The sequence below is a fragment of the Carassius carassius genome, chromosome 1 (assembly GCF_963082965.1).
Source record: "Carassius carassius chromosome 1, fCarCar2.1, whole genome shotgun sequence".
Classification (NCBI taxonomy): domain Eukaryota; kingdom Metazoa; phylum Chordata; class Actinopteri; order Cypriniformes; family Cyprinidae; genus Carassius; species Carassius carassius.
Genome location: NC_081755.1, coordinates 43,320,543 through 43,340,001, shown reverse-complemented (window position 1 = coordinate 43,340,001; position 19,459 = coordinate 43,320,543). Strand labels below are relative to the sequence as shown.

Here is a 19,459-nt window from a genome sequence, read left to right as displayed (position 1 = left end):
GGGTCCTGTCCCTTCCTTTCAGATACATGGGTGTCCCACATCCTTCAGTCGTGTGTGTGTGTGTGTGTGTGTGTGTGTGTGTGTGTGTGTGTGTGTGTGTGTGTGTGCGTGTGTGTGTGCGTGTGCGTGTGCGTGCACGCATCAGTCCATTATACAGTTTGCCTTTGTACACATCCAATTTCCTACACTCTTCTATTTGCTTTAAAAAAAAAATCATAAAAACTTTTGATTTACTTTTGCATATTTTCTAAGTATATTTTCAACAACAGGAGTCTCTTTCCTCCCTCCATGGGTATGGGTGATGGTGTAGTTTATTGTACCTTTCTCGGGAAACAACACTGTATATTCTCTGCCTTTAACAGTCTTAATTATTTTACCTTCTGGAGAAGTTGACGGATATCCGTAGGACACATCGACTATGTTTAAAAAAAAAAAAAAAAATTTAAATTACACAGAATAATATTTTGCAACATGTATCATTCCAATAAAGTTTTAATTGTTAAAATTACAAAAATGTGGTGACGTCTTAATTGTTCTGAATTCTGATTCATCTGTCACGGGACATTTAACAGTTTTAACCATTTTCTTAAAAGCATAAACGATGGATCGGTGTTGTCATTAGTCACATGATGTTCTGTCTCAAAATGAGCTGGCAGCAGACCAGAGAAGTTATTATTATAAATCTCCTCGAGATGACCTACTACACTTGCTAAAATGTGAAGCACACTGCACAATAAAGTATCCCACAGTGCAATGCGCTTGACTTGACCTTCCATTTCTAGTGTGATCAATAAAGCAGAAGTACTTTGACCCAAAATCTTACAAAAAAAACAAAAAACACTTTGCTCATTTGAATGGACTGACGTTTTAAGATGTTTAACTTTGGGGGTTTTTATATTTATATATATATATATATATATATATATATAACTAACGATTCTGATATTTGTTTCTCACATGGAGCTCAGTGTACTACTGTTTTAGATATTTAAGGTTGCATAACCCATTGTTTCACAAACTATTTGTAGCTTAGTATGCAGTACGTAGGTAATATTCCACTCCACTTATTGTGGATAAAGTAATTTGTTTTTTTTACCTTTTCAATTCCAAAATCAGTAGCTGGATTAAACGAAGGAACGTAAATGAAAAGTTTGCAATTGCATAAAACGGACTTATTCAAGTGTGACTTAAAAAAAAAAACCATACGCAGTAATGCAGTCTGCTTGTATTGCATTCCAAAGCAGCATCGACAGCCATTTAAGTGGCACGTAAACATGCAACTGAGCAACGCCTCCTTAAATCTCCTAGCGGCGGGCCGCGCATCTCGCGCATTCCACCTTAAAAGCGCTCAACGCGATCAACGCACGCGTACAGTATGTTTCCGTTTTTTTCTTTTTCTTTTTTCTCTCTCTCTCTCTCCAGCGCGCTCGCGCCGCGGCTGGAAAGACTGCGAGCGTCACGTCGAAGGCAACACTGACGCACTTCATCCACTCTATCAAGCCTGAAGCGCATTAGGAATAATGTCTGAGCCGTACCGCGAGTGGATCCTGGGCTCCATAGACTCGCTGAGGTCCAGGAAAGCGCGACCGGACCTGGACAGAATTTGCAGGATGGTCAAAAGACGACACGGCTCGGACTGGGACCGAACCCGCTCAGAACTAGAGAAACTGATAGAGGAGCAGACGGTGCTCAAAGTCAACTATAAAGGCTCAGTTTCCTATCGCAACGCGGCAAAGGTGCTGAGAGGCAGGAGAAGACCCGAGCAGAGCAAGTGTGCGGTGAAACAGCCTTGTCTCGCGGACTGGAGCCCCGGCGAAAGCGCTCTGGGTCCCGCGGAGGAGGAGGATCACATGGAGGATCTGGAAGTAAGTGAACCGAGAAGCGGCTGCGCTCCGGGAAAAACGTGACGCGGAATGTGAAGTATTTGTGTTTTTAATCACTAGTTGTGGCGTATGCAAAGGTGAACGCAAGTGCAAACGCGCAAATAGAGAGACGCGCGCGCGCGCTGTCGCAGACGGGGAGCGGCGCGATCCTTCACGAGCGTCGGGAAATCGCCAACAATGGAAGCGCTCGGACGACCTGCGATGTCCAAAACTCTCGGAGCGAGTTTTTGTGTGAGCGCAGGATGAGTCCGGTCACGTTAACTCAACTTTCGCGATGTCAATAAACCCGAGCTTGCTTTTGCACAGCGGGGGAAAGTCACCAAAAACATCACGGATCAGCCGACTGACGCATTTCGCACAAGCAGCGACACCGGAGACAATTGCATTAGCGGCTATTTAACGCACTGGCGAGAGACTGTTGTTTTGCGCGTGTGCGTGTCGTGATCGAGTCCGATGCGACAATGTTTCGGGATCATTGAAGCGCAAGTCATTAGACGCGCTGCTGGATGAGCCTTTATCTCCGTGAACGCGAAGTGCGACCGAAGTCGACAGTGCGGCTTGTGAACTTGCCGTACTTATTTATCACGGTTTTTACATGTGAGCAAAGGTGAACGTTAGTTCTGGGTGTGTTTTAAGGGAGAAAATGTTGGCTTCAGCCACGTTTAACATTGGCTTGGTTTGGGACGCGCTTGTCTCGGGCAGCGCGCCTCGGAGCGAAGCGGGGCGGGTTCATGAATATTAACTAGGCTGCGTGAACTTCGCCAATGGCGTTGCTCATTAATATACATGAGCTCACCACGCTTCTCTCTCGGGGCGCTGACGAACCTGGTGTAACTTAATATTCATGAGCTCGCGTATGCTACGTAACTTAATATTCATGAGCCCGCTCGCTTCGCTCTCAGCGCGCGAGTCGGAGTTCAGCGCGCCTCCGTTCAGCAAACTCACTCCCTAATGTTCCTCATATTGTGTGATTAAGTTATTTCGATGTGTTTGTAACGTTCCTAACCCCACTGTGCCGACCAAAACCGGGGTTCAAAGCGTACGAAAGAACGGACGAAGAGGAATTTCTGGCTCACTCCCGACTGAATAAACAGTGCGCGCGGCCTTCAGACATTGACGCTCGGGTCGATGATAATCCGGTTTTGCAGAGCGATGGGTTGAGCATAGTCACAAAGTGTGGTTGTTGAAATCATTTCGTTTAAATGCGAGATACTGGTACGTTAAAGTGCTAATCATTATGAAGTCTTTTTTTAACGCCCCTGAGTGCGCGCTAATACTGTGATTTAGATGTTTATTCCCCCTATCGTCTTGGTATTTGTCATGCTTTTTAGTGGAAATATTCCTGGCCTTGTTAACATTTGCAGCGTTGTTGCATCGGACGTTTCATTGAACCAGTAGCAGGGCATGTTGGCACACTAAATGGGTTAAGCAGACATAATGGGAGTCTGCCATTAAATAGTTTATTACTTCAGAAACATGTAAACAACTAGGAAACACAAAACAAGTTTGTAAAAAAAAAAAAAAATGCAAGGTTTAAAACGCACAACAACCTGGCCCAAGAAAAATGGAGACATTTATGTAAAGAATTCTTGTTGTGAGAACACAGTTCAATATTTCAGAACCAAACATTAAAATCTGCCTTCACTATCTAGTTTACTCAGTCTTTCTTCTTGCGTTCAGTCGTCTTTGAAAAACTATGACAGTGCTAGAATTTCAGTCTAAAGTATAAATTCACTGAAATTATGCTAATTTAAAATGAGATGTTTTAAACCACTGCCAGGGAAAAGCATCTTTGCAATTTTGTGTTATAACCTTGTGACAATATACAGCTTGTAATCAAAGTAAAAGGGTTTTAATCTATATTTAGATGCCAGTATTATTTTAAAACGGTATATGATTATGTATACACTACTGTTAAAACATTATTATTATTATTATTATTATTTTCATGTTTTTGAAAGAAGTCTCTTATGCTCACCAAGGTTTTTATATATCTGGTCATGAAGATAGTAAAAGAAAAAATAATAATACTATTGCTAAATATTATCACAATGTAAAACAACTGTTTTTATTTTAATATACATTGAAATATAATGTATTCCTGTGACTCAAAGCTGAATTTTCAGTATGATTACTCCAGTCTTCAGTGTCACATGATCCTTCAGAAATCATTCTGATTTGCTGTTAAAGACATATCAATGATTGTCAATGGTTTTTTTTTGAGGATTCTTTGATAAACAGAAGGTTAAATCGTTTATTTGAATTAGAAATCTTTGCTGTCACTTTCGATCAATTGAATGCATCCCTGATGAATCAAAGTGTAGTGTATCTACTTTTATTAGATAATTTATATAAAGTTCCATAGAAACTGTAGAAAAAAAATGGCCCACGTGGTGCATTTTGTTGAATCCTCATGTTGCATTCATTTCTATGCAGTACTGGCGGTGATCAAAGTACCTGCTTGAAAAGGATGAGAATAATAATAATGCTGCAATCTTTTTAGGACGAGATGTCCACGACAGCGGGAATGGACAGCAGTATGGACGAGGAGGGGGATGAGAGCAGTCTGGATGCCCTGTGTGCTCAGAGCACCGCTGACTCGGGCATCAGCATGAGTCCCATCACCAGCAGTCACACCAGTCAGCCTGTTCCCTCCCCCGCTTCCTCAAAGAACTCTCCTACCCATGATGCTCTGAGGCAGGACACAGGCAGCGCTTACATCCTACCTGAGCACACACAGCCTACAGCCCAGCAAGACACAGGTGCCCAAGTTTTTTAAATTAACTTCTCAAGATAAAATGGCAAACTAACCAGCATTTAAATAAAGATAGTAATTCAAATAAATGAGTTAAAGGGATAGTTCACTGAAAAATCATAATTTTGTTATTAATAACTTACCCTCATGTCGTTCCAAACCAGTAAGACCTCCATTTATCTTTGGAACAGAGTTTAAGATATTTTAGATTTAGTCCGATAGCTCTCAGTCCTTCCATTGAAACTGTGTGTACGGTCTACTGTCCATTTCCAGAAAGGTAAGAAAAACATCATCGAAGAAGTCCATGTGACATCAGAGGGTCGAATCATTCAAAGTAACCAGATCTTTTTGAACTAGTTCACCAAATCGAACTGAATCGTTTTAAACGGTTCGCGTCTCCAATACGCATTAATCCACAAATTACTTAAGCTGTCAACTTGTTTAATGTGGCTGACACTCCCTCTGAGTTCAAACAAACCAATATCCCGGAGTAATGCATGCACTCAAACAGTACACTGACTGAACTGCTGTGAAGAGAGAACTGAAGATGAACACCGAGCCGAGCCAGATAACGAACAATAGACTGACTTGTTCACGAGTGAAGAACCGGTTGCATCGGTTTTCGGATCACCAGTAGTTCTTTCGGACAGTTCGATTCAATAAACCGGTTGAAGAAAACGGTTCCACCGGTTCTTTTGCGCTCGACGTAATGGCGTCATTGGCGATGATTGCCCTTGATTCAAGCCTTCGGTTTACTCGCGCTCATAAACTTAGCACATAATGCGTATTGGAGACGCGAACCGTTTAAAACGATTCAGTTCGATTTGGTGAACTGGTTCAAAAAGATCCGGTTACATCGAATGATTTGTATGCGAACCAGATATCACAAACTGCTTTGTTTTAAACTCTCTCACAACAAACACGGAAGAGAAGACAATGCTGAATAAAGTCGTAGTTTTTGCTATTTTTGGACCAAAATGTATTTTCGATGCTTCAAAAAATTCTAACTGACCCTCTGATGTCACATGGACTACTTTGATGATGTTTTTCTTACCTTTCTGGACATGGGCAGTAAACCGTACACACAGCTTCAATGGAGGGACTGAGAGCTCTCGGACTAAATCAAAAATATCTTAAACTCTGTTCCGAAGATAAATGGAGGTCTTTGGAAAGACATGAGGGTGAGTGATTAATAATATAATTATGATTTTTGGGAGAACTATCTCTTTAAGCTTAGTTAAAAAGCAAGTCCTGTGAGCCTGTTCACACCAAGGACGATAACTATAAATACAATGATAATTAAAGCTGCAAGCAGCGATGAACGGGCCCTCGCACCCGGGCTCACTGCAAGCAAATGGCTTTAGTAAAAAAGTGAACGGCGAGAATTATGCGTTTGAAGTTGTAAATATAAGTGAAATATGTCAAAGTGATTTATATCTGCCAATCTTCCTGCATGGTGTGTCCTATTGCCAACAGGTGGCGCTATGATTATAACTGAATACTGGCCTTTACATGTCTTCAGGCTATGACTCTCAAAATATCTGAAGTTTGGAGAAAATCGGACATTTTATGCCTAAATTACAACAACTTCTATTCCCATGGCGAGACATCAAATGCCACAGCGCCATAGACACGCCCTTTAACAAAAATTCAAGATCTCCACAATTTAACATTACAAAGACCTTTAGATTAGACTGACCAAATTAAAATGTTGATGTCATTAAATTTTCTAGGAATAGATTGTTACAACGTAAAACATGTCACTTCCTGTTGCCAGCAGGTGGTGCTATGGCTATAACTAAATATTGGCATTTAGATCTGTTCAGGTCAAGAGTCTTATCCAACATGTGAAGTTTGGGGCAGATTGGACATTGTATGTCTGAGTAACAGCAACTTCCTTTTTCATGGCGAAACATCGAAATTTGTCAGGTCGCCGTGGACACGCCCTTTAACGAAACCTCAAGATCTTCACAATTTAACATCACTAAGGGCTTTAGATTACACTGACAGTTTGGTGTTGATCTGAATAAATCTCTAGGAGGAGTTCGTTAAAGTACAACCCCTGGAAATGGCAAAAACAACACCAATTTTGCAGAGAAAAATTCTAAATAACCGACTTCCTGTTAGGATTCGGATTTCGTACCAAGATACTTTTTTGTAGGTATTGGTGTGTTACATGTGTTTACCGATTTTCGTACATGTACATGAAACATAGTTCGAGGCGCACTCCGTTGAAAGTGTATAGGTGGCTCTATCGAACCATTTTTCCACACCCGATGGAATATTGGCCTTCAGATCTGTTCAGGCCAGGACTCTTATCACACATGTGAAGTTTGGGGAAGATCGGACATTTTATGCCTGAGTAATAACATCTTTTATTCCCATGGCGAGACATCGAACTTCGTCACGGCACCATGGACAAGCCTTTTAACGAAAACTCAAGATCTTCACAACTTAACATCGCACAGGCCTTTAGATTAGACTGACCACAAAAAAGACATTGATGTCATAAAATTTCTAGGAGTAGTTTGTCACAGTGTAAAATATGTCACTTCCTGTTGCCAATAGGTGGCGCTGTGACTATAACTGAATGTGGGCATGTCAATCTGTTCACGTTCGGAGTCTCATCAAACATGTGAAGTTTGGGGAAGATTGGATATTGTATGTCTGAGTTATAGCAACTTTATTTTTCATTTTTCAACTTTATTATTTTATTTTTCTGATGAATGATTAAACTTTTATTTTTTATTTTTTATTTTTTTTTATTGCATCTTGTTTACAATCAAACAGGGTACAAAATCACATTCCAACGCACAGCCTTGGTTGAGCATAGCCTAAAACAGAAAAAAAGGAAAGCGTCAAAATAAACCAAACTAAACCAATAAGAACAATACAAAGAAAAGAAATGCATAAGATGCTTAGCAAAATGGGCTTTTAAATTAAATTAGGCTATACAAATCCAAGAGAGGTCAAAATTTTACAGCGTGCATTATTGCATTCATTTGAAATATTAAAAACATGCATATATACAGGCGCAGATTAATGCACAGGCTTGCCTAGGATGCAGCATAAGACAAAAAATATACAAGCATCCACAAACAATGCAACAAATTGCTGCATTTGCATTAATTCTATTGATCTGCAAATTGCGTCTGTCCAACGGGTCATTTAAAACTATGGATGTTTTTCAGTATAGTAAAATGTAAAACATTGCAAAAAATTTTACCAGTGTTCTTTTTTTTATTCATCTATTTATTTTATAAATAAGCACAACAAATTTTATCCCTGTCGCAGATGTTCCAAGAGGATTGTGTAACCATTTTGAGCTCTCCTACACTTAAGTGACTAATAAAATAATCAAGTGGAAGCAGAACAATCTGTTAGAAAACAACAATTTGTCTTAAGGGGACAAACATACAAACACACATTTTGACAGGGTAAAGTTCTTGCACCCCCATCAGCCTGTTACAAATCCTGTTCTTTTTTCATTCATTTTCTGCCAAATTCAGGCATTGCTATGCATGTCAAGGAGTTGGATAGTTTAATATCTGTTGAGAGTGACAGACCTCCGTGAGAAGAAGCCAAGATTAAATGTGTAAGAGATTTGATCTGTGGTTGTCACCCACAGGATCTGTGGCGCTCATGCAGCAGCCGGCAGCCATCTGTCTCTCCTCTCTTCAGGCCGAGGATCTGCTGCTGTCACACTGCACAGTCACGTCGGTAAGCATGTCCGCCCTGCGCCTCCAGTCACAGCACATCTGTCCTGTTCCTCTGCTTCATATTGTGTCTGTCTGTCTGTCGTCAGGACGAGGCGCTGAAGTCTGACGGACGACCTGATGCTGTTGAGCAGGGTGAGCATTCTCTTTAAATCTCACACCGTATCCGTCAACTCATCGGATCTGACAATTTTACTCAAACCTGTGCTTTCTCAGGTGAAATGTGCACCAAGAGCACAACAGAGGAAGAACCTGTTAACAATGGAGGGATGAATAACGGCAAGTGAGTATAAATTGAGACTTAAACTTAACGTGTCATTTCAGTGGCATCATACAGAAGAAGTGTCATGTTATCAAACCCCATTGGATCATGTCTTGTTGTTGTGATATGTAAATGTCTGGAATGAGTTGCTCATGAACTATGAGACTTTAATCTGTTTTTGGTCATTGTCAGTGATGTGGTAAAGATTGAAATCGGACAGGACCCTTTGCTTTGGAGCGTGGCCGATGTGGCCAGGTACTTCACGTCTGTGGGCTTCCCTGAGCAGGCGCTGGCTTTCAGGACACAGGTTAGTACTGAAGTGAACCAAACCTGCCAAGAGCATAAGAGCATACTTTAACTCTACTGATTATGTAAATGATTAGGAAGTATACTAGTGAGTGCGGATCCTGCTTTTTTGATTTATTTGAAGTCATTACGGTTTTATTGATCTGTGCACCCAAAGTGTTGGTTCAGTGCAGCGTTTGCACATCTTTTAGTTGTTTTTTCCATCTGAAGTCTAAGGAAATACATTTACCTAGAGAAAAATGAAATCATAGTTTTACAATGCAAAAGACGTTCATTTCATATTTTCATGCCAAACATAATGTGAAGGACATTTCTTTAACTTACGCTGAGTTTAGGCTTCGGACAAAAACTATTTCCAGGCCAAGTAAAGTTAATCTAAATGTATGAAATGAATTAAATTGTGTTTTCAAAGTGCAGGAACACTTTGCTTTCCTCCATCATCGTTATCATCATTGAGTAACAACAATAGGAATACAATAATGGGAATTAAAACCAACAGTACACATTATGATAATGAAATCTTCAAGAAAACTAGAAAATCCAACTTCTTTAACTAGAGTAGTTTTTAGAAATAAAAAGCTTGTTTGACTAAAAGAAAGAAGGAAAAAGGATCAGTATGAGTTATATGGTGACTTTAAACAAACCTCAATAGATATTGCTTACAATCTTATGGCCATAATTATGTGAATAAGTTGGCTAAGGAAATTTAAAATCTACAATATGCTTTCTATTGTAATATATTTTATAATGTAATCTATCCCTGTGCGGTCAAAGCTGTATTTTCAGCATCATTTCTCGAGTCTTTGGTGTCACATGATCCTTCAGAAATCACTGATATAATTACTTGCTACTAAAGCAAATGATATCAGTGATGAAAACAATTGTGCTGCTCTTTTTGTGTGTGTGTAAATGGTGACACTTATTCTCCAGAACTATTTGATGAAAAGAGTGCAAAAGAAAAGCCTTTATCTGAAATCTTAATCCTTTGAAACATAATAAATATCTTTACTGTAACTTTTGATCGATTTTCTGTGTCCTTGATGAGTAAAAGTATTTGCACCTTTGTATCTTCTCTTCTGACAGGAAGTAGATGGGAAGTCCCTGCTGCTGATGCAGCGCAGTGACGTGTTGACTGGTCTGTCGCTCAGACTCGGCCCCGCTCTTAAAATCTACGAGAATCATGTGAAGGTGCTGCAGAGGAGCCACTTTCAGGACGACAGCCGTCTCTTCTCATAGTGCTGGTGTTTTCAGCTCTGGCTCAGAGCGCTGGGGAAACATGAACTCTTTAAGACTTGATTTGCACAATCCTCCTCAGCTTATCTTGTCTTCTTCCGTGTGAGGACATGCCGCATGATTCAGCCCTGCATCTGTCCTCATGTCCATCCCTCGCAGGGCTGACGGGACCATTCATCTTAGCAGAAGTGTTATTTTATTTCTACGGTGGAGCTTTTCATTCACCAGTGTTTTGTCCTTCTGTTTTTGTCAGGTATGATTTACAGTGTTGCAATATTATATAAACATTGTTCTTGTCCAATTAAATGTACGATGTTCAGAGATGTCTTAAAATGGACATGTGGAGTTAGGAAATAAATTCCAGTTTCAGAATCTGAAATTGTATTTGTGGCATCAATCTTTTCTGTGATGCGTTTTGCAGAGATCTGGAGAGAGTTACTGATGCTTTGGTTCCAGCACTGCACAGCCACTTCATTTACTCTGAGAGAAGCATTCATATTGACATTCATATTGAGATAGAAAACAATTATTATTTATTCTTTTATATAAAGAATATCAGACTTAATTTCTAATGCAGAATATAACACCACCTGGAAGTGATTGAGAGGGGATGGATATATGCTACATACGAATTAATTAGCTTCAGTCTCGCCTGGAGGAAGGAATTAAGTGTGTTATATTCACCTCAAAATAAAGGAACAGATTTGCTCTTCAACTGACATCATTGCTTTAGTCACATCTCATAAAGACAAAAAGTCACTTTTTATTTCTAGATAGTGGTACTATGTCTGCTAATTCAATATCTTTTTATTTCCATAATTTTGCACAATATTCTACATTCATGTATATAAATAAGACATTATACTCTATATTTTACATTTGTAATTTAAATATAATGGCTTTACTTGACAAATACAATATTACAAATATCTCATAGTACTATTTATTTCATTATGTGTGTATATATATATATATATATATATATATATATATATATATATATATATATATATATATATATAAGCTAGCAAATCTCTGACTTGTAAGCTGATTTAAAAACAATCCTCTGTATATCTTATTTGTAGTGTTGTATTTTCCTGCTATAGGATGAAGGGCAGGATTGGGGAGCGCAGTGTGGGATAATGTTTGAACTCCTTCAGGTAGCTGCGATGCTTTCCTTTGGCCCAAACCGTCATCTGTACGAATCCCACCACAGTGAAGAACAAGACCGGGACACACTGGGTCATGAGTGTGAAGCCCAGCCAAGACCCCAGCTACAGAAATACAGCAACAGTGCAGCTTTAGTGTCTGTTATTTAGGCCTATACTCATCGAGACCAGCAGGGGTCAGCATTTCATTACAGGACCAGTTCACACGGGACACAAGTAGCTACTGCAGGGATGATATATTATTGTAGGCCAAAATCTGGAACTGATTTAGAATTTTAGCTCTTTTGGTTCCATTGTCCAAACTGAAATGTCTGAATAAGGTGTGAACCACACTGCTTTTATTTCATGACATAAAATAATCAGTAAAACCCGCTTGAGATATTTTTTGTTTACTTGTTTTTATATATCTATTTATTTTTTGGCACTCGCTAAAGTGGACAACTGGGACTACAGAGGCTGACTTTACAGTATGTAACATTGACAGCTAGCGGTTGAAATGGGTACCGCAGTCCAAATTCAAAATATATGTAGACTCGACGCTCATAAGGGTTGCCAGATTGAGAACACAAGCGCAACAGATACTGGAAGACTGCGAGGATGACACTGTAAAGTTAAAGAGTGATTTATCCGTGTTTAAATATATATAGGTAATGTAGAATCTGCAGTCTCTGACCCAGTCAGTTTAATGGCTTCCACTGACTGCAAAGCGCTGTGTTTTCAGCTAAACGTCAACCCTGAACTCGGTTAGAGTTAGAATCACACAGATCAAAACAAAAATGGACATTCAGAAACAGAATACATCTTTCAAATTAGATGATTTGGCTGTAACATTGTTTTTCAGGGAAAACAAGTAGCAAGCTTATCATGATTCTTTAATATCTGCCAACAGTGTAGCCTTTTTTTATGCTTCAGTACTGTTAAAATATTACAAACAGCCCCTTTAAACATCATCACACCGTAAACATCATCATCACACCGAACAGGTAAATACTAGTCCACTTTTACAGCCTCACTGTGTTTATAATCACACTCTTTCAAACTATTATAATTTAAACTAAAAAATTTAATTATTATTATTATTAAATAAAGACAAAGATTTGTTGTTGAGTTTTGTTTTGTTTTTATCAACTGTTTGGTCTCCCATTCTGACGGCACCCATTCACTGCAAAGGATGATATAATGTAATATAATGATAAAATGATCTATATCTAATTTTCATTTTTGGGTAAAATATGCCCATTCTGCAGTTCGTTTATAGCACACTTTCGGCTTTTTTTACCGACTGTATATAGGCTTTACAATTCATAAACCCTGTTTTTATTCGTGAGGATTATCCCGATGAACAAAATGTGTAAGAATCATAAACTTTTGTTGCTCACTGAGCATATTTTCTGCATCAATCCAAAAGCCAATTGAAAATCCCAATGGGTTTTTGTCAAGAGAACCAGACAGATGTCACTTTAAATGTCGGCCTACAAAAACACATAATCTCTGCACAACTCTATAAAGACATGGAATCACTCACACTGCAATCTCTGGTCTCACCTCGTATGTGTAGTTTGGGCACGAAACAAGTGCAAATATCCATGTAAAAGGATTTTTGGTTGGATAAGGAATCTTCTTCACCTTGCAGCCTTCGTAAAGAACAATTGAATGCATTATACAAACAAACTCGCAGTAGTTGACTTGAGGCTTGTGATTTATTTCACAGATCTTACCAGATAGTTTGAGATTGCGCAGAGCCATGTGAATCGAGAAGCTGCCAAGTTGACAGAACTGCAAAAATGACAAATCAGTGAGTAAAGAACGCTGATGAGACAAACACATGCACATTACAGAAGCGTGCTTACTAGGAAGATTCCCAAAGCTGCCTTCACCTGCGTCTCCCCATAATCTGCATGTAAACAGACTTGCTTTAAGAACAACGGTTCAATGCATTAAACACGTTGCAGAGCATTTGAGTGAGACGTTACATACATGGCGGTGTGTAGAGAGGGTGATTGATGTAATAAGCCATCCATGCAGCAGAGCACCAGTAATAGGAACAGTTCTGTTAAAAGAAAGAATCACATGTGATTTACAGACTCATACTGTAATATAACTGCTTGATTGCCTTTAACTGAAATTCAGTGCTTATTCTTTTTATTTTGCATTTTTATCAACTATATTGAAGGCATGATCTAATCTTTATTTAGTGCAATGCACATCAACTTAAAGAACTGAACTTGCTTAAAAAAAAAAAACTAAATAAATCCTAGCATGCATCAGTCACACACTGCTGCCTTCTGGGATGTATATAAATATAAATGACACCAAAAAACACAATTGCGAGGCATCCTCACTTTAAAAATGTTGCGAAATGGCATGGTGCCGTGGGAGAAGCGATGGACGAACAACGTCTCCAAGATTCGCTTCCCATAGTGGAAGGAATGACACACACAGGCAATACTGTGGAGAAGAGAGAGTCAACAGATCTTCAAATAAAAGTGTATTCCTGAGACACATCAATCAAATGCTTCTAAACATCATTCCCAAAATACACTTCTGGGCCGGTATCTTGGTTAACCAGTATAGGTCAGCTGTTAGGAGACACTGTTCCCACTGTCTGGACTGAATCCAACAGACTAAACACATGACGGCGCTCTTCTTCATGATACTTACTGCACAACCAAATGCCTACTGGCGGTGAACTCGTACTTGGGAGCGTAGATTAAAGGCAGTCGAAAATAAAACAGCAGATATATGACAAGTGGTCCAATGCACTCCATAAGGAACACCTGCAAACACACATTCACAAACTCATAAAGTGACGTAGTGCATACCTCCCATGTGCTGACATCATCCCTGTCCTGTGGGAGTCAGGACAGGAGTGGGCAAAGGGGGCTACGCATGCAAAAGGTGAACGGGATCAACACCTGTGTGGAAACGGTGCCAGAGAGATTAGAAGTTCTGAGAAAGAGGATTGAGTAGTGGGGAGGTGAGAGAAAACTGAACCAGAGGCCTGTGCACACACTGTTCAGCCACTGATCTGACTTTCACATTGCCAGCGAAAGATTATAAGACTGAAACTAAACTCTGATGAGCCACGTTCAAATCCATTGTAAAATGCTACTAACTGCACAGACGCGACCACATGTTATAAACTACTTTGTTCTCTGGAAAACAAAATAAGTTATTTATTTATAGTAGAATGTCCAGGCTGCTCTTTTCCATATTATATCAAAAAATGTAAAAAGATTTCCAGTGGAGTCAGTTATCTTACTGTTCAGAAGACCTTCTGTGTTTTAGAAGGAATTCTCCTCTGCGATACTGAGTCAACTTTCACTGAAAATAATCAAATACTGTACATGTGACACCTCGGTACCCTGTGATTCATGGGAACTCACCCAGCACCGTTTTCAGAGAATGGTTTATGTGTATTTGTGTGCACGCATGTCTTTCTTTCAGTGGCTCTCTGATCAAGAGGCCTGCTGCGTATCTGATAGGACAGGACTATGCACATTTCTAAGGCTTCATCTCTAAATCATCATTGTATTGCATTGCACAACATTTGTTTGCGCCGATGTTCGTTATGGGCATCCCAAGTTCGAATCCCAGCTATAGGACCTTTCCCAATCCCAATCCCAGCCCCCTCTCTCTCTCTCTCTCCCTCTTCTCTTCTTGTCTTCTCTACACCGTGCTGTTGTAATAAAAGGCAGACTTCTTAAAAATTAAAAAAGAAACAGAATTTCAACTTACATTCTGGCCTTTAATTAAAATTAAGATGGGTTCATATATTGTCACCTGTAGTTTTTTTGTAAATCAAAAAAAATGTGAACACTCACAGTTCCCCAAGCAATCTGGGCGCCCAAGTCTCTGAAGTAGAAGGTTGTAGTGGTTCCCACAGGAAGCTCCTGAAGGATATCCTCATCTCTTAAGGGTTTTCCTTCTGAAATCAACAATGTAACACTACGATTAATGCTCTCCTCACATATACAGTGTCGTAAATAATGGATATGGACACCAACTATGTTCACTTAGTCTGTGTCATAAAACAGAAGAATGCAGCAGGGTAATCCAAAGAACAGGTTTTGGCTGGTGCACTTGGAGAGCGGGTGAGTATATGGTCAATAAAGCAATGCAGAGGTATTTCAGTGAATAACAGTCGTATCTTCACAGGTTAGGATGAGCTGGTGTTGGTAAACCAGATCTGGAGATTGGATGCAGAGGATCGTGCAGAGGTTAGTTATATTAGCACATCAATGTTTCAACTGTTTTGAAATCAAATAAATGAACAGCGGTAGAGTGCAATAACATGCTTCAGTGATATGTTGTAAATGAACAACATTAAGATATTACTCATGCATGTTCCTAAGTTTAAAGGTGTACTTACTTGGGTCAAGGCATAAAGACTGTCTGGCAGGATACCAGTGCGGATCTGTGAAAATTGAAGCCTGGCATGTAAGACTTGGCTAAAACCATTATTTCTATGTCATCAACTTATCATCTTCCTTGTAGAAAGCTATTTAAGGAAAGGCTTTGCAGTTTCATAGCGTCTTCAGCACTGAGCAGAACTTACGTGATTTGTGGAACAAAGACTTAATGTCCAAAATAGTGGCTGTTGGCTCTACCTGCAGAAGGATAGAAGGCTGCTAAATAGCCACATTCTGCTTTGCAATTATAATACATAAACACACAATATATGCGATATGTACAGTGCCACCTCTTTGCGGTTTTCCACCTCATGCAGTCATAAATCAGGTTTACTCTATTCTAAACATGCATGTCTAAGCAATGGATCACACATAGGAATTCCCGGAAGCTCAGAGGAGATTCTCATGTTCCAAAAGCAACACGACCAATGCAGAACCCTCCTGATAGTGACCGCTTTATTATTACAAACCTACAGCATGTGCATTAGTTGTTCTCGCATTACTGTTAGCTATCTGTCATCTATAACAGCTGATGATTACAGGTGATTTCTTTACTTCTCTGTATTGTGTAAACACAGTGAACATCTAGAGTCATGGAGGGGGGGAAACAGCTAAAACCAGGATAAGCTGTTGGCTGGTCTTAGCTGGTCTCCAAGCTGGTGTTCAGCTGGTTGGTCCTAGCTTGCTAAGACCCACTTGATCAGTTAAAGAAACACCCCAGTAAAGCCAGTCTGCAAACAAACAGTGAACAGGCTGGAAGACCAGCTAAAACCATCTTAGGCTGGTTTCACCTGTTTTTTTTTGTTTGTTCGTTTTTTTTTAGGAGGAACCCCATTCACAAGTAATGGTTTGTCATTTGAATGGTATCTAACACATACCTTATCCAGAAGCAGTAGTTTTTCCCGGGTTTTGACGTCTTGTATCTCCACCTCAAAGTAAACAATTCGTTTTGCTTTCTGGGGGGGTTTTGGTCTTGGTTTGGGGGGTGCCGAAGCTCCTGCGCTTTCACTCTTAGCCCCTTTTGCCTCTAAAGCCAATGCATCCATGATACTTCTTCCGACTTATTGCACACTGTGTTTAGTCCGTAGTTCAAAGGTCTTTCTCACACCCCACACATCTCTCCTAAGTCCTCAAGCCTCAGTTCTTAATAATAAATCCCAAATCCAGCTCTCCGTTGAGTGCAGTGCAGCCGGAGAGCAGAAGCGACAGAGAAGGACGGTGTGCGTGAGTGAGTGCAGTGTCACTGAAATATCTCCCACCTCTTGACACCTGAGGGGTGGCTATCACAACCACTCCTCTGAAGACGAAAGCTGAGAGTCCAGAGACATAATCCATGGCTTTTCATGAAGCTAAATTTATATGCCTGCTTTGCTGAATACCAGCCCCCGTGACCTTGTTGGACTCAATCCAGCTGGCCGTGCATGGCTCTTACCTACACACCCCGTCTCTTTTTGAATTAGGGTCAGGACAGCGTGCATCTGTGCAGCAGCAGTGTGTGTCCGAGGAATATTAATACATCTGCCTTGCAAGCAGAGTCATGCAATGGCTCTGTCAGGACATCTATTTGAGTTTGTCCATGGTCACACCAGCGGAGTCAATAAATAAGCCACTTCTGAGGTCCCTAGAGGATCTCCCATTATGTTTGGGCAGGTTACAGAAGCCATTTGTGTCTGTCAGCAGTAAGTAGATCAGACAGACATAGTGATAGGCAAAGTGTCTTAAGTTATCTGGTATATTTACCGTCTTTGGTTTCCATCAGCTGTTCTCAAGCTTTGAGGAATGTAAAGGATTGTACAGATAAAGATATTATTATTATTATGAATTATGTTTTTTATATATATATATATATATATATATATATATATATATATATATATATATATATATATATATATATATATATATATTTGCAATTGTATGTTTTAGCAATTTGTAAAAGTTTTTTATGTTTATAAAGCTTTTAATTTTCATTTATGGTTATTTTAGTACATAATTTAATTAAAATTATGATGAAATAAAATGTGTTTACATAAAATGAAAAATGCTGCTTTGGAACTAGCTTATTTATTTAATTTTAGTTATAGGTAACATTTATTTGATATTTTACCAGAGGTGGAAAGTAACGAATTACCTTTACTCGCGTTACTGTAATTGAGTAGCCTATCTTTTTTGTGTACTTCTACTTTTTAAAGTAATTTTTTAAATCTGTAATTTTACGTTTGCTTGAGTATATTTTGTTTGAAGTATTGTACTTCGCTACATTTTAAAACACATTAATTACTGAGTAAAAAAAGAAAAGAAAAAGAAAATCGCTCCCTGGAAACTACTGTAGTAAATAATGAGGGCAAACTGGCGCTAAAATCACAAGAAAGATGCAGACGGACAAAACAGGCGTTAGTGGTGCAGACACCGCTGAAAACGAAACCCTGTCATATTCTGAAGTTGAACTCGAAGGAAATGAAGTAAACCCCTGGCGATATTTATGCTCAATTATGCAGTGTAAGCTGTGCTTAGGGAGACCAAACTAGCATCTTATAAACTCTCGACAAGACATCAACCCTTCGCAAGCATGTGACGGTAAGGTAAGCTAAATAATTGCATCGTTGGTTAAAATGAAGCTTTGACATTTTAGCAAGAGGTTTTGCACAAATTAGCCAAAAAGACAGTGGTGCGGAGCGTGCAATATATCGTCTGCGATAATATCGTTGTTGTTTTAATGATGTGTGCGCGCATTTATAGTGCGTTCTATTAGACTGTTATTCAGTCTTGTAAAATGCATTTAAAATTATCACAAAATTGAAGATATATAGGGGCAGAAAATTTACATATTTATATTATTTCATATAGTAAATCAAAATCACACAAAGAATGCCGTCTTTTCCTCCAAAAATCAGCATGATTATATATATATATATATATATATATATATATATATATATATATATATATATATATATATATATATATATATATACACATATTTACAACAGGTCAGTAAACTAGTAAATTAAGAGACTTGCGCTTTAGACACCATATTGCCTGAGTTTGCTCTATTTCTACAACAAAAAAATTATTCCAAACACAGCCACCAAAGCACTGTTTTGCATCTCTGAGCAATGTGTTTCGTTCCTGAATGAATCAACCGTTTAAATGATTCGGTTCAATCGCAATGACTCACTTATTAACAGTAACTTGCTGACACATACTGGCCATTTTAATTTCACATTTAAAGTATCTTTTGATTTAATTAATTGAATTATTTCTTATCATTTCAAATGAGTATTCAAAATTTCATGTCTTGTATATCAAAACATCATTCATGCATTTGTAACTGCAGGTTAAATGCATTCTTGTCCTGCACTAAACAATGTGTTAATACATATAAATGCCACTTCCGATGAAGCTTCTGCATTTCGTCTGCGTTGGAAAGATGAGTTTGTTGATACTGATTTGCCTGGTAACAGCCCAAATGTCTTATAATTCTAAATAACTGATTCCTTTAATTAAAAACAATTAGTTTGAGATTAATAGGCCAAACTCAGTTACTGGAGGACCGTAGCCCTGCAGAGTTTAGTTCTTACCCTGCTCCAGCACACATATCATGTAGTTTTCAAATGAGCCTAAATGATTAGATTAGCTGGATCAGGTGTGTTTAATTAGGGTTATATCTAAACTGTGCAGGACTGTGGCCCTCCAGGAACTGAGTTCGACACCCTTGCCCTG

General features: G+C 39.1%; 2 protein-coding genes across 2 annotated transcripts; one reads left to right on the top strand and one right to left on the bottom strand.

Annotated features, from left to right (window-relative positions):
• The first annotated feature begins 1,364 nt into the window (after window positions 1-1,364).
• On the top strand, window positions 1,365-10,534 carry LOC132151796 (polycomb protein SCMH1-like). Its single transcript, XM_059560168.1, has 7 exons — window positions 1,365-1,865; window positions 4,387-4,645; window positions 8,267-8,358; window positions 8,444-8,489; window positions 8,571-8,637; window positions 8,809-8,923; window positions 10,006-10,534. Exons 1-7 carry the CDS (start codon window positions 1,521-1,523, stop codon window positions 10,156-10,158), a joined length of 1,077 nt encoding a protein of 358 aa, XP_059416151.1. The 5' UTR covers window positions 1,365-1,520; the 3' UTR covers window positions 10,159-10,534.
• Window positions 10,535-10,905: 371 nt separating this feature from the next.
• On the bottom strand, window positions 10,906-17,183 carry LOC132151789 (very-long-chain enoyl-CoA reductase-like). The gene is made up of 11 exons (XM_059560156.1): window positions 16,615-17,183; window positions 15,883-15,934; window positions 15,697-15,741; window positions 15,149-15,252; window positions 13,986-14,101; window positions 13,667-13,772; window positions 13,302-13,374; window positions 13,175-13,218; window positions 13,043-13,100; window positions 12,870-12,958; window positions 10,906-11,429 (listed from the first exon to the last, which is right to left on the bottom strand). Exons 1-11 carry the CDS (start codon window positions 16,780-16,782, stop codon window positions 11,256-11,258), a joined length of 1,029 nt encoding a protein of 342 aa, XP_059416139.1. The 5' UTR covers window positions 16,783-17,183; the 3' UTR covers window positions 10,906-11,255.
• Between the last annotated feature and the right edge of the window lie 2,276 nt (window positions 17,184-19,459).